General features: G+C 29.8%; 1 protein-coding gene across 1 annotated transcript in view; it reads left to right on the top strand.

Moving 5' to 3' along the window:
- Window positions 1-15826, top strand: part of LOC142326573 (protein cueball-like) — a 55386-nt gene that overhangs the window by 27282 nt on the left and 12278 nt on the right. Inside the window, exons 5-8 of the mRNA XM_075369153.1 lie at window positions 1420-1664; window positions 5642-5693; window positions 5748-6027; window positions 8199-8547. Coding sequence (XP_075225268.1) covers window positions 1420-1664; window positions 5642-5693; window positions 5748-6027; window positions 8199-8547 — 926 coding nt within the window. The remainder of the gene's footprint in view (window positions 1-1419; window positions 1665-5641; window positions 5694-5747; window positions 6028-8198; window positions 8548-15826) is intronic.

Genomic DNA, 15826 nt, shown 5'->3' with positions numbered 1-15826 from the left:
AAGGAGACAATATCAGAAAGATTTGTCTCCTAACCTTAAATTGATTGTGGATTTTGATAATTTACCTGACTGTCATAAAAAACATTTATCGGTAAACAATTTCTTATTCATGATTCTGTAAGGTCAGAGGAAGATGGAGGACAAGGAGTTTTTTGCCACTTGGGTCAGTCGCTGTTTAAGAAAATCCAAGATGCAGGTCTATAACAAGCTTTAGCTTTTGTTCCGGTAGAAGATCTTTGTTTATTGGGTTTTTAACTTTCTTCAAGATGTTAAAGATGAAATTCTCCTGGTCATTGATTACTTTGGAGAAACATATGTAATTAGCAGGGTCCTGCTAGAGGCAGAAGATAGATGCACCATCACTCCTCGTCCCCTGAAACTACAGAACCAGCATGATGCAACTATAGCTGATATTCACAAGACAAACAACATCAGCAAGAGCTGGCACAACAGGTTCCAAATAGTCACGGGGAAACACCATCCAGTTCTGTATTCAGCTATATCAGAATTGCAAAAAGAACAGGCAGATTCTGAAATAGCTGTTATAGAGATGAATTTGGGGAGTAGAGTGCAAATAGCTATGAAGGAGAAATGGGCGGATCTGCAGATTCGCTTGCAATCGATCCCAGTAAGCTCTCAAGAATATAAAAATGATAAAGAACTCAATTTTTTATGTTTGATAGTTTATAATGTATCATAATCTTTGGTTATTGTAGTAAAATTCCATTATAAATTGATTATAATAATAATAAAATTTTGGTATAATACATTGTGGAAGTAACACTTCAAATTAAATGTATTCTGATATTTGAATTTCAGAGTTTTTGTGTTTTGGAATTGTTTTTGAAGAAATGACTGATCTCTCAGAAACCATTTGTTACCCCAGACACCTCCTTTATGTTATTTATAGATAATGACTTGCAATATCTTACAAAAAGTTTGTAATGCACCACTACAAACATTGGTGTTATTTGTTTAACAAAAATGTGTTAATTCATTTTTCAGGTGTTAACTTCAATTTTATTTCAGTAATACTATGAGAAACTACTGCTGTATAAAGCCTTGATAATGTTCCAAGTTACGTATATTATACTGTTTAAGGATAACATTTTTTGTAACTCCTTCGTGATTATATTCCTCAGTAATGAAAAGTTAAAATTTTTGTCTGAAATTGTGTGCCTGACAGTTACAAACTAAAACAAAAAAACATACAAGTTGTTAACAGAACTTATTGCTAGAGAATGTAGTATGTTTTAAGAAGAAAATTTGTAATTTTTTTTTTTTTTTTTTTAGTAAATCATAGTGTTTATTTATTGTTGTTACAATCCATACATGTATTAATGATAAATATTATGTATAAAATGTTTTAATGTTTTACTGTTAATTGTTTAGTAAAGTTAAATAATTAAACTCTTTCAGCTGCAAATGCACATAAGCCTGTGGCATTGAGTACATTGGGTTCAAGATTTTTTTGGACTGATGTTGGAAGCGAGGCAATTTATAATGCTAAGATAAACAATGAAGATTATGATCGTGTAACTGTGTCAAAATTAAAATCCTACTCTAAAAAGTATTTTTTTAAAATTTATGGTATTGTTTCAATTTCCCAAGAATCGTATCTTGATCCTAAAGAATGTAGCAAAGTTAAAGAACGAAAGGATCAGGTAAGACAGTTTATAAATATTTATTATTCAGCTACCAAACATTTTTATATATGTAATTTAAGTAGATTAGTTCCCATTATTTAAATTTGCCAAGTTTGTGATCCATTTTCTCAAAAACCATTCAGCCAAAATTTCAAGGCATTATTTGCGTACTTGTATTGAAACTGCGCAAGTATACTTATGTGATATTGTTTTTTACCAAAGAAAAAATATAAATTCTTAAGAAATGTTAAACTTTTTCAAATTTTGAAGCAGAAAAATGTTTTTATGATGTTATTTTCCAGTAGTTTTTCATAATTTAGCTTCAGTAGTTACAGAAGTTTTTGAAAATTGATTTCATGGCTGATAAAATTGGACTAAGTTGAGAATGTTTGTGGGAGTATTTTGTCTTCAAACTGCAGCTACGTTGTTACACCAAGAATCTTTTGCAGTGAATATAATTCATGGTTCAGAGAGTTATCGGTCTACTTCTTGAGAAATTATATAGCTTGTACATCATTTTCATTTTTTCAGATCATCTAGTTTTACTGAAACATTTTGCTTTCTGAAAGACACTTTTGTTTTATGTTTTGTGCCAGCATTTGTTAATGTGATTGGTCATGATATAGAAGTGTAAATATTTCCTTTTTAACAGAATAATTTCCTACTAAAAGTGTGCGGATTCAATTTGAAGTAAAAGTGAAGTTTTGACATCAAAGTTCCTTTACAAAATTTGGAACTTGAAAAATGGGGATTTTGACCATGTTAAATCATGAACAAATTAAACAAAAAATTAACGACTACATACACATTTAATAAAAAACCCAATTTTATCTCATGAAAAAATTTACTGTTATACACTCTAAACCAAACGTTTTTTTGGGAGGTTTAGTCATTCACTCTCCTCAACTTAATATTTGACCCTAGGCAAGATAACTCTATTTACTTTGATCAGGTTGAGAGAAGCTTTTAAACTTTACTTGAACAAATATATAAAAAGGCATCACTCCCCAGGTTTATGAGCTTGCCTTAATTGTAGACTACAAAAATAAAATTTTCTTTTTTTTTAGAAAAGGAAAACTTTAATTTTTATTTGAGAAATATCTTTTCTTACTTCTTTTTGAGGTAAATACCATTCTTATTACAAGTCTTGTTCCTAAAAGTTCAGCTTTGTTTTTTCTCCAAATTAAGTCCGCATTATTTTCATCTTCCATGTTTCCTCTGTTCATCACTATTTTCAAGAGAAAATTTTTTTGGAACTTTCGGAATCGGCAGTGCCTCACTGTAAGTTGCAAGTATGATTGCTGATGGCAAAGAGGGACAAAATTCAGGTTGTTCAACGTAAGAAAAGTAGAATCATTCAAAAGTTTATACTGAATGCATATTTTTGTTAAAATGCATACATTGGTTTGAGATGGGTAAAATAATGTGGAAGATCTTGGGACAACTAGAGCTGGAATGAAGAGGGCTGTTTATTGCCTTGACATTTGAGTATTGCCAATCTATGTTGAAGATGGGCTTTTGAACAAGGTTGCATAATCGTATGTTGTTTGTTAAAATGCAGTTAACTGTTGAAGAATGTGTATTCGTGATGGAAACGTATTTAGAGATGAAATCTTTATGTGTCTGTAAAAGTTCAGGGAGAAATTTGAAAAGTAAGATGCAGTAAAAAGTGTTATTCAGAAGTTAGTTAAAACATTTTGTGAAACAGGTTCAGTGTTAGACCAGAAACATGTCTGACAGGTCAGTGCATAGAAGTGGATGGACATCATTTTCAACACCTTCTGTAAATTATCATATAAGTATTTGCCTTTAAACTATTAGACCAAACTAAGTGATGGAACCTATTTTAGTTAAACACCTGTACTGTAAATTCAAATCTTTTACAAATTACTGTTACGTTGATTATAGATAAATGATGCCTTCACTAACCGGTATTGTCTGAATTTCATTGTGCTATGATTGCCATGAACTAAGTAGATTTCTTACCAACAAAGGACTATGCTAGAAACATAATTTGGTTTTTTTTAATGCTTATATCAACTACTTTTTGGACATTAGCCACTAATGTCAGTGGCTTGCTGTGTGACTCCATAGAATGTTGAAGTTTAGTAATATAGAAACCGGTTTATTAAGCATGACAGGTTGTTGGCATTTTATGTTACACCTTGTTTCCTAGATACTATTCCTTGAGACATTCTTTGTGTTGTAGACTGCATCAGGTTCAGAAATTTTAAAAAAAGTTTATTTAAAATATCTTAGGTCAGGCATTACGCAATTGACCTTGAAAGATTTGCCAAATGCCTACTGTTCCTATTTAATGTACTCTTCTTATGTTCGGTTTTTTTTTACAGTACTACTGTTCCAATTCTTAATGCCCGGTTGTTTCCTTAGTAAGATGCGAAACCTGGCCTAACAAATCCTATACTCAAGAGAAGAGAGAACGAGAATGCTACATGTTCCTTTGGCTTAGAAGGATTTCATATTCCAGGACTAAATATCTTTCATTTTCATTGCCTTGTTGGTATGATCTATGTGTCTTCTGAAAAAATGCTGATTAAGCCATTCTTGAACATATCATTTTCAGTTAACTCAATGATTTGATGTATACAGACTGACAAGTGATTCAGTTGATCCTCTAGTATGTTTTTATGCGAGCAACTAGTAGAGTTTCATTTCAAATGTTGTTTTCTCCTTTGGTGAATTACTATCCCTATGAAGAGAAATGTACAATTCATTATTTGTGCAGTTTTGGCTTTAGTTTTTTTAACGACATTTTATATTTCTGTTTTTTTTTTTAATAACTTAAAATTGATATTCATCTTTTATTTCATGCTTATCTTTCTTATCGATGAGTTCTTGTGTAATTTTTTGTAGACTGTTAACTATTAATTTTATATCATCTGATCTACTACAAATCAAATTCAGTTCATTTTAATGAGTCTAGTATTGTATTATTAATGCTTACTGTAATCCATTTTTCCTTTTTTAGTATAAATAGTGTTTTAAACAGAACTTTTTAGTATTTCATTGTTCTTATTTTAGAATCAAACCATTCACTTGATATGTTCTTAGTCTTAAAATAAATAAGTCAGTATTGCTATTAAATGTACCTGTAAGACCTTGTTTAATGTCATTATATTATATCATGCCTACATTGATGATCATGTTCTTAATTAAAGTTCTGTGTGTATCATTATTATGTGATTTGTGTCTGTAAGTTTTACCAAAAATATTTTTTCTTAAGGTGATGTGGCTTTATTAAGTGAGCTTCATATATTTAATTTCCAAATATTTCAGTCATATTCTAAGATTCATATATCACATTTTCTAATGAGAAAATCTGGTTTACGTTTAGATAATACTAGGGCTGTTGAATTTTAATGGAATCATGGATTTTGAATTCTCGCCTCGAAGTTGAAATAGTGAACCATGCATACTGTCAAGGTGTTTTACAATGGTTATGTGAAAAAATTTGCAAAAATAGATCAGAGTTGTGGTGAGATGACTGATTGTTCCTTCAGTATGACAATGTTCCCGCACACTCAGCTTTGTCAATTTGTCAGTGTTATGCCAAAAATCAGTCTTCCCTCAGCCTCCCTACTTGCCAGACCTGGCTCCTTGTAATTTTTGCTTATTTCTGAAATTAAAATCTGTTATGAAATGATGCTGTTTTGTGACTGTTAATGACATTAATACAAATTATTCACACACCTTAAAGGCCATTTCAAATGAAGCTTAACAATTCGCGAAGTGGAAACAACGCTGGGAAAAGTGTGTGAATAGGTGACGGTAGTACTTTGAAGGGGACAAGGACTAATTATTTGTAAAATTAATAATAAAGATTAAAAAAATAAAGTTCTGTTATTTTCTGAACAGACCTCATATGCAGTTGAAACCATGATATTAAAGAACTTAGTGTATTTATTCTTTATTACTCTTTGCATTAAATTTATTTTTATTATATATTGTGTTAATTGATCTTATTTCTTCCTTAGGTTGAAGAAGACATATTAGAGGTTGTAGATAAAAAAAATAAGCTTTTGGAGGGTATGAGTGAAAGTGTTGAAAAATGAGAATTATTATGTTTCAATAACGGAATAGAATCATCCGGTGAATGTATATGTAAACCAGGCTTTAGTGGAGATCATTGTGAATTATCTCTTTGTCATAATTATTGTTTACATGGAGAAGATTGTGTTATTATAAATAATAAACCTGTATGTAAATGCAATTCAACATGGAAGGGAGAAAGATGTGATATCGATGTGTGTCTTGGTTATTGTTATAACGGTGGTGATTGTTCAGTTGATAATAAAAAGATACCGAGGTGTAATTGTAGTGATGAATTCACTGGAGAGCGCTGTGATAAACATGTGAAAATGTAGCATCTTTGTATTGCACATTGTAGTTTAATGGTAGCTGGTTTTGATGAACAACAAATAATTGATATGTCATCTAGTCATGAATTCCCGAAGTTTTAGCAAAACCTCCTTCACCTTGCAGGTATAGTACTTTTTCTTCTTTTGTTAAAAGTTGATTTTCTTTCTAAGCAGTAAGCAATATGAAGTATGAGAACCAATTTAAATAAATGCATATGAAATTTAAACTATTTTATTTTAATCACTACACAGCTACAAAAAAGAAAATGTTTTTTATGTGCGAATGTACTCGAAAAACAAGTTCAAAAAATTCAAAACAAAAAAAGATAGGCTACCATCTTTTGCTACTGTAAAGAATTTTGTTTATATGAAGATGAAAATAACAGCAGATGTTTATTGTGAAACATTAACATAGCTTGGGAGAGTGATACGTAATAAATAGTAATGGATGCTAATGAAGGGAATTAATTTTTTTATATGACATCTCTACCGCTAAGGGTGTACTAAACAAATTTAATTTGCATGCTTCTTACCATCCCCCTTTCAAGCCCCAGATTTGGCACTGTCTGATTTTCATCTGGTCACAAAATTGAAGAATTGGCTGGCTACTTGATACTTCAAAAGTGATGACAGATAGGTACTTCAGCGACGCCATTCTTTGTAGAGGAAATAGACAAACTGATGTCAAATACATGAATTTGTGCAGGTCTTTGTCAAAAAGTAACATGAGAATATATGTAATTTTTGTTTATAGTAACATTTTTCTATTTATTTGTTTATTTTTATTGCTCAACTTGAGGTTAAGTTATAATATTTCTCAGATTTAAATCGTTCTTTACGTGTCTTAATGTTAAGGGTGTGACTTAATACTTGTTAGGAGTGATACACACTCTGTGAGATTGAGCTTTGAGTACTTGAAGGTATGAACATAGCTACCTGGCTTTTAGAGAGGTCTACCTTATATTATACAGCATTCTGATAATATAATATTATTTTGAAATATGATATTTCAGTAAACATAAAAATACTTTATACAGGTTAGAAAAGAAAAATTATATCGATCGAATTTTTGATAAGCTTATTTCATTGAAAACAAAAAGGGAAATACTTCAGCATTTGCCTGGATAGATAGATGAAAACTGAAAAAATTTTGGTCAGAGCAAAAAAAGTAATAAATAAAAAGAAAAGTGGAAAAGATTTGAGTACATATTTTTATTAAGAAATTTTTTTTGCAAAAGTGACTTTTTTTTATAAAACAACCTTTTTAAAGTAATCTTTAATAAATCATTTAGTTTATTAAATAATAATATTATTAAAGGAAAGAAGCACAATAAGGTCTTATGTTAGCTGTGTAACATAGAGTTCTCTTGTCTGGTTTGATAAAGTTAACTTATTTTTATTTTTTTATAATAAAAAAATAAAACATGAAATTTTTGAAAGATTTTATTATGCTTTATACGAGAGGTTATCTCTAAAGTAAAGACAGTTTCATTATTAAAAAAACTTATTCTGAAAACTTTAAATATTTTTATTTCTCTTAAACTACATACTTTATTTTACTTCTCTATATAATCGCCACTTTGAAACACCAGGAAAAAGAAGAGCCAGGTCAGAAATCGTTGAGCAATGATCTTTTCTGATTCCATCATTGACAAATTTCAACAGGTCCTCTGTTATTATCGAGGGCCTCCTCAGACATTCTTCATCGTGCACATTAATTCTGATATTTCTAATCCTTTCACACCATTTTTGAACGTTTCTTTCATCCATTACATTATAACCTTACACAGCACCAACTGCCTATGAATTTCAGCCGGCTTAATGTTTTGATGGTTTAAAAAACATATGACTCCATGTATTTCACAGTTGGCTGTAACATCGATTATACTACAAAGCTTACAGACTTACAGACAACAATGCAGTGTGCTCATTAGTAGCATGGCTATGAAATACACAGGTTCACCGACCTTAAGGAGAGCAATTTCCCAGTGGTCTTTACTTTACAGATATCCCTCGTTCTATACTTGTGCACATATTTATGTAATTTATCCACCACATAAATAAAATTTGTTCTTGTAGCTAATTTATCAATATTAAACAAAAACTTTGCTTAACTTATGTGAAAATGTTTACGGTCTGTAAAATAACCCATTATTTATTCATTATTTTGCAGGTGTTCAGATTTTATGAATTTGAAGAGTCCTTCACATAAATTTGTAAGTAGTGATAGAAATAATAATACTACTAAAATGGAACTGTTGCCGTCAGTGAGTAGCGAATATGTAAAATGTAATACAAAGTTATATGAAATTTCTATAGGTATTCTTGCTTTGGTATGCCTGATTTTAATGGGATTGTCAGCTGTACTTGGATTTAAGGTTTTGTCATTAAGAAAACGTCCTCGTATTAAGAAAAGAATTATTGTGAACAAGAATGTTACACCATTAACGTCACTACCACAAAATACTGAACAGTGTGAAATCACTATTGAGAATTGTTGTAATATGAACATTTGTGAAACGGTAAGGTTTTTTGTTTTATGTATATGTATAATTGTAATAATTTTTTTTAAGTTCTAAGAATAACACGGGTGCTTTAATTATCCCTTTGTTGTGTTTATTCTATAATTACAAAATAACTGTTCATTTACATTTGCTTTAATCAAATACAATAGATGGTATACATGCTATATTTTAATGATTTTCCTTCACTTTAAAAAGTATTTTTTTTTATCCTGCAGCAGGATCATGGTAAGATTGTAAACTATCTATCTACCTTGAACAAAGGTAAAATCTCATGGTTGCTTAACCTTTTGCTTTTCTCCTTTTTGTTTTTTATTCTTTCTTTTTTGCGTGAGTATTATTGAAATTGGATCGGTTGCTTTCATTTGTAATGGTAGAACCATCTCTCAGTTTATCCAACCATCTCTTGGCCAGAAAAGTATCCATTTCTTTGTTGGGACTTAGCAGAGCAGTGACCTTCTTTGCCCGAGAAACTGTCAAAGGACTAAGGATTGCAAATAAAACCAAACTAATAGCTGAGGTGCTTACATGGTAAAGTTGGGCCTGTTGCTCATAAATTTACTGTACATGGACTTACTGTCCGTGTACTGATATCTGGTTTTATGAAGCAAAATGTTTATTATGCGAAGTTATATATTTTATTTTTATTATAATCTTAAAATTAAGAACTTAAAATACTTATTCTCTAATATCTAGCATCATTGTGCTCCATTTTAGTTTTGGTAATGATGTTATAGATACTATTCTTTTTTTTTTGCTAAGAGTTGCATTTACTGTAACATAACATATGTTAAACATAACATATGTCTTGTTTGATTAAGATTTTATGTAATTGATAATTAATACTCTTTCTATTAAAAACTATTAAAAAAATAGTAATAAAAAACAAAAAAAAATTTAATACCTGTAATGAAATTATTAATTAAAAGTGTATAATGAAAAGGGCCTTTTTTGTTTGTATCATTAAGATCATTAAGGATCTGGTTGCATTCATTCTGATTTTTTTGTTTTTTTTTCTTTTACTTTTTAACAGTTAGCTGTAATTACGTATTACGAAAATAATCAAATTTTTTAATAATTTTATGCTACATCTATGATAATATTTTAGTCGCTTCATGTTCAGTTATTGGATTTAATTTCATACGTTTGTATGATTTGGTGGTGTTTGGATAATTATTTATTTCAAATTTTTGTTTGTTGTTTTTGTTAAATTGATAAAGAGGTGTTTATCTTGTGCAGTAATGGTTGTTTGTTATCGATCATGGTAATGGATTTTTCTTTTTTAAATAAAGAAACTTTTTATTGCACCGTGACTTTGACTTTGCATTTTTATATATTTGATATTTTGTATATTATTATTGTTCTGTAGTAATGATAGAATTTTTTTTCTGGCTTAGCTTAGCTTTTTTGTCTTCCTAGGATTAGGAGTAGTGCAAGCGACCAAAAAAAAAAAGAAGAAAACAAATACTTTGGTGGCGATATTGGGGAGGGAGCCGATCAAAGTTAAAATTTTTTTTTTAATTTTTAAAACTTTTTTGTGTTTATTTAAACTTTAATACTATTAAAAGTTAATAAACTTTTAATACAGTTTTAACTTTTCATAATTCATCCCGATCCCCATAAAAGAAATCTTAGGTAACGTTTTATTTTTATTATTGGTTTACAATTTAGTGAAATTTTGTTTTTGTTACTTCCATTTAACACAGTAAACAGAAAATCAAGAAAAATTCTTTGAAGGTGATTTTGGTGGTGGGGAGCAGAAAAAGTTTTTGGTTTTTTAAATTTTTTTTGGTTTATTTAAATTTATAATGATAATTTTACAGTAAAACTTGATTATTAATTACCTGCACCCCAAAAAAGAAATTTCGGTAACTTTTTCATATTTAATTGTTTTTCTACTATATAAGATTAAGTAAGTAACCAATGCCAGGAAAATATTACAATTTTCTCGTCAGATTTTTTTGTATTTCAGTGACAATACTTTCGGTCACTTATGTAGTTTTAGTGTTACTGTCCTATTTTTTCTGTGTTTTATCTATAATTAAAAGCAATATATAATCATAATAATATATTTTTATAACTAAACAATACTATTTGATTTAAAATGAACTTATCAGTATGAAGTATTTTTTATCATATAATATTCAGTATGATTTTCTAATTTTTTAAATTGATACAATCTGAATGAGTTTAAAAATATACACGTAAATATGTTTAAAATATTGTTAATCATACTTAATAAACAAGAGACCCATCAATTTTTTTTTTTGTTTTATTAATTTAAAATTCATTGATGGATCCATTATTATTAACAGCAATTTGGTTGATACCCCATGTATAATTTTTAAAGAAGAAAAACACCTGGAATTAAAGCATGTTTGTTGTATAAAGGAAACCAGTATTTTCTCTTAACTTTCATTTTTATTGTTTATATATTTTTCTTGTTAGTAAATGAACCTACTAATTTTACAAAGATTTTGTCATCAAACTAAAAAAAGATAATTTTTGCTAGGTAACTGCCATGTTTGCCACATTCTAATTAATTAAATACATTTAAGGAAAGTTCAAACTGGCACATAGCATTTGTAGTGTTGTAGATGATGGTGTGACTGGTGGAGAAATTTTTAAAAGCTGTTCAACTCCAATTCAGATTTTTAATTTTTTTATGAGTCATTATGGATTTTATTGAAATAAGGATTTTTCCACCTTTAATCCCACCTGGATTTACATGCTTTTCTTTAATTATGTTTTTTTTTTATTTTCTTTTAATTTTGTTACTTTATATGCAGTATGTATATATTCAAAAGCAAAAACAAAGTTCAGTGCTCTTACTCTTACCTTTTTTTTTCATTTTTTAATTCTCACTTATGTATCGCTACTGCTTTCAAGGATTGCTCATCATCAGTTGATTAAAATTAAAATTTCAAGATTACACATTAAAATACCATGTTATTACAGATAATTAAAATGTTTTAAACATCTTTGTGGTCACCACTAAATACAGCACTATACTCACCAGGGGTGTACATAAGGGGGGTTATTGGGTTTGAACTCCCCCTTTTGAAGATTTAAGTACTTTTTAATATTAGGCCTGTAAAATAAAGATACTATAGAGTTACACATATGTATTTGAGTATCTTTTTAAAAATCCATTGAATTCTCTCCTTGTATTTCTCACTCAGAGTAACAAAATCTGTTGACATAAGATCCAGTCTGCCGCTCTTGCATCTTCAATAATTTAATCCCTGTACTTGGAGCTATAACACGTACAGTACATCACTCTATGTACAACATAGTAGCCTTCATTCATCATTCTTAGAAGGTGGCAGTACTCTCACTGGCGCAGTGGGTGTCAGCATATACCCCTCCTCATCTACTGAAAGAGAGGAAAGACCATCAAAGCTGTGCCACTTATTAAGAAGGTACAATAATAATGCTGACCTTGTAATAAAATAAGGCCGACACCATATAAAATTACTTGTTGTAAAACATATTGTCGGGACAGCTCTGCATTGGCAGCAATGCATATATGAAATATTGTACATTGTCGAGTGGTATTCGCTCATTAGTCTGAGTTCAGATTGTGTTGTGGAACATTCGTTTAACGTTTTGTGCATTATGCAGTTCATATTTTTAAATATAAACTTCACATTATCGTTCCATGTTCTTTAATATGTCTAAGCGACCGATATTAAGTTCAGTTTTACAATTTTTTAGCAAAATGTCATGTATCAGTAGCGATTGTTGTAATGTTAGTGAAAATTTCACATTGCCAAATATTTCTTTGCTGCTACAACGTGATGATGCTGTCGCAAATGTTCTTCTCGAAACTAGTAACCCTTCTGTGAAAACTCAGCTTGTGTTGAATGTACATCACCATCGCTCAATAATGTTGATATACCTGTTGAATCATGTAGAAGTGATAAGTGTATTGTTCTGGTTTTTGGAAGCTTCAACATTTCAAGTTCCAGTGAACCACACGCTTATGATATTGGTGTTTACATAGGAAGAGACTTGTCTAATGAAAAAAACTGGATGTCTTGAAAAATATCTAGGAACCAAATCCAGGTTTATTTTTCTAACAAAAGGAAAGAGAAATCTGCCATTTCGGTTTAAATGGCTTTACTGTTGGAAGTGGCTTGCATATTCCAAATTTAAGGAATGGAGTTTTGTAAATTTTGTATACTTTTTGCTCCAAGAAGCGGTGTTGAATCTGGCAAGTAACCCTTAGGTCAACTTTGTAGTGAGAAATTTGACAACTGGAAGGATGCCATCAAGCGATTTTCAGAACATGAGAAGTGTCTTTATCGCAAAGAAAGTTTGGAGGTAGCCGGTACTTAACCGAAATTTCATGCGGGAAGAAAAAGTCTATAGATGTGCTAATATATACTTCAACAACTCAAAAGAAACTGGAGAACAAGAAAAAACTTATTCCTATTACTGAGAGTATTTTTTGTTTTGCGGGAAATAATGTATCGCTGTGCGAGGCCAGAGGGATTTAGGATGAATAGAAGTCGAGGTTGACCAAGAACTAGAAGAAAATGATAGCAATTTCAGGGGTCTTCTTCACTTTTCAAGTAAGCTGATACTGTATTAAAAAATGTGTTATGTGTTGGAAATGCACAGTACACCAGACCTAGAATACAGAATGAAATAATTGAAGAGTGCAACGACCTGATTGTTCAAAATTTCATGAAAGAACTTAATACCTCCAGTTGCTTCTCTGTTCTCACCGATAAGACGTCAGACATATCAGGCTTAGAAGAATTATCTCTGTGTATTAGTTACATTGATAATGAAAATTTCACTGTGAAGGAAAACTTTTTACAATTCATATCATTGTATGATGTGACCAGAAAAGGAATCAAAGGCAATATTGGACAAGTTGCGTTATTAAATGTAGACATAAATAAGATTTGTGGTCAGGGGTATGATGGAGCTATGTCCATGTCAGGAAAAGTAAACTAAGTCCAGGCACATGTAAAGGAAATAATGTCGTCTATATGTCCACTGCTTAGCACACAGCCTCAACTTAGCTGTATCCAGTGCTTATGAAGTAATTGCAATTAAAAACTGTATGGGTACAATATTGAGTCTGTACAAATATCTTAATACCCCTAAAAGGCAAACATGTTTTAAAATCGGTGATGTGAAATGGAAACTACAGCTTTATGCAGTGAAAAACTCAAGTTTTCGCAACACGTTGGTTGGAAAGGTATAATTCCGTGACCGCAGTGATGGAATTGTATAACCCTATTATTGCAACCCTTCAAAGCATATCAAAATGGAAATATTGAAAGACTTTCAGTACCTACAAACCCAGACTTTCTGTCTCAGGTTTCTGCTTTCACTTCGCTCACAGAATTCTACACCAGTGGCATAAGAAGTGGTTGCCAGGAAGATCTGAGTAATGGATTAAAATTACGGTAAGGAAGAATTGCATGTCTTGAAAAGGGAGACCAACTGAAAACGGCCATAGATGGGTTAACTATGTGCAGTCCCAACATAATACCAAATATATTCACTTTGCTAGAAATATTAGCTGCACTTCCATTGTTCACATATATAAATGAACGATGTTTCTCAATGCGTAATTCTACTGGAAATACATATTTGTATGGATTAGCACTCCTCAACTTATATAGAAACTACACTCCAATTGCAGAAGATGTGTTAAATGAACTAATTTAAAAGAAATGTTGTTTTGACATTATATTGTGAGTGCTGAAATTTCCAAATGTAACATTTGTAATGTACATACTGTAAGCCACATACATTATAAATGCTATATTTAACTACCAGTACTCTTTTTGAACAATGATTTTTCAAAACAATAATACACTATAGTAGAGTACTGATTTGAACTTTTAAGACAACCGCATTCAATAATTTATTCAAATTCCTTCATACAATGTGAATTCATCAGTAACAGTTTCATTCTTCAACCTCAGTGAGTCCAAATTGTGTTTAATTAAATGTATTTCATTATATTTGATTGCTTCCATGGATTTTATATGTTATGTAAAGTGTCTTATCTATCGTATACAAATAACCATTGACTAAAATGTATAATTATTGTGTAGTCTAAGTGTAGTAATGACATGTGGCATTGGCACAAGCATTTTTATTATTCAGAATGAAATAGATGTTAAAAGTTGTTAAAAAAAATTGTAGCCTAAGACTGTGAAAAAAATAATTTATAGATTTTATTAGAGTATTTATGATTATGATATGTTTGAACATATCAAAATGAATATATCATATATTATATTATATAAAATTATATCATATATTATATAAAATGAATATATCATAGCATGATATAATAATAATGATCATAGTAATAATAATAATAAAATAACACACAAAATTTAAAATACTGATGTCAATTGTAAACAGTTTTAATAATGACACTCCCGTAACAAAATTCTCTGTACACCACTGGTACTCACTTGCTAAATACAGCACTATACTCTGCCAGCGGCTAGCCACAAATATGTTTAAAAAGACAATTAATTATTCGACCACATGTTTTATACATGTAATAACTTTGTATTTTAATGTGTAATTTTGAAATTTAATTTTAATCAACTGATGATTAGGAATTCATCAAAAATGATACGTAAGGGAGAATAATAAAAATGAAAAATAAAGTAAGAACTCTTATTTGGTTCTGTACTGTGGTAAATTGCTGAATTTTGTTTTTGTTTTGAGTTAATTAGTACAGAGGAAAATATGGACAATTTAAAAATCAATTTTACTAAATTAATATATATATATATATATATATATATGTGAATAATTAATTTAAATGTAATTTTTTAAGTTTATTTTCCTTGTGATTGGACAGAATTAAATATAATCAAAAAACATATTTTACTTAAAAATATGACCTTTATTAATTGCCTATATTAATATATTTATATATATATATATATATATATCAAAGACAAAAGTATAAAGATCATTTACCACCAAGAGTACAGAATTCGATAGTGCTTCCTACCTTATGCTTATTATTTTTTTTCTGATCATCAGAAGGTTTTCCCTGATCATCAGTTAAAATTTTTCTTCCAAATAAGATAGGAAGCATTATCGTATTCTGTACTGTTCTTGGTGGTAACAGTTTTTTTTCATGTCTCTTTGAGATATTAGTACAGAGGGGAATATGGACAAATACAGTAACAAAAGAATTGTTTTTGCTGAGTTTATATATACACACACACATACATTCACTATTTGTTTTATTCATTATTTCTAATAATGGATTTTTACTTTT

This window comes from Lycorma delicatula, chromosome 6, assembly GCF_047948215.1.
Source record: "Lycorma delicatula isolate Av1 chromosome 6, ASM4794821v1, whole genome shotgun sequence".
Taxonomy (NCBI): Eukaryota; Metazoa; Arthropoda; class Insecta; order Hemiptera; family Fulgoridae; genus Lycorma; species Lycorma delicatula.
This window is presented reverse-complemented; position numbering and strand designations above follow the sequence as displayed.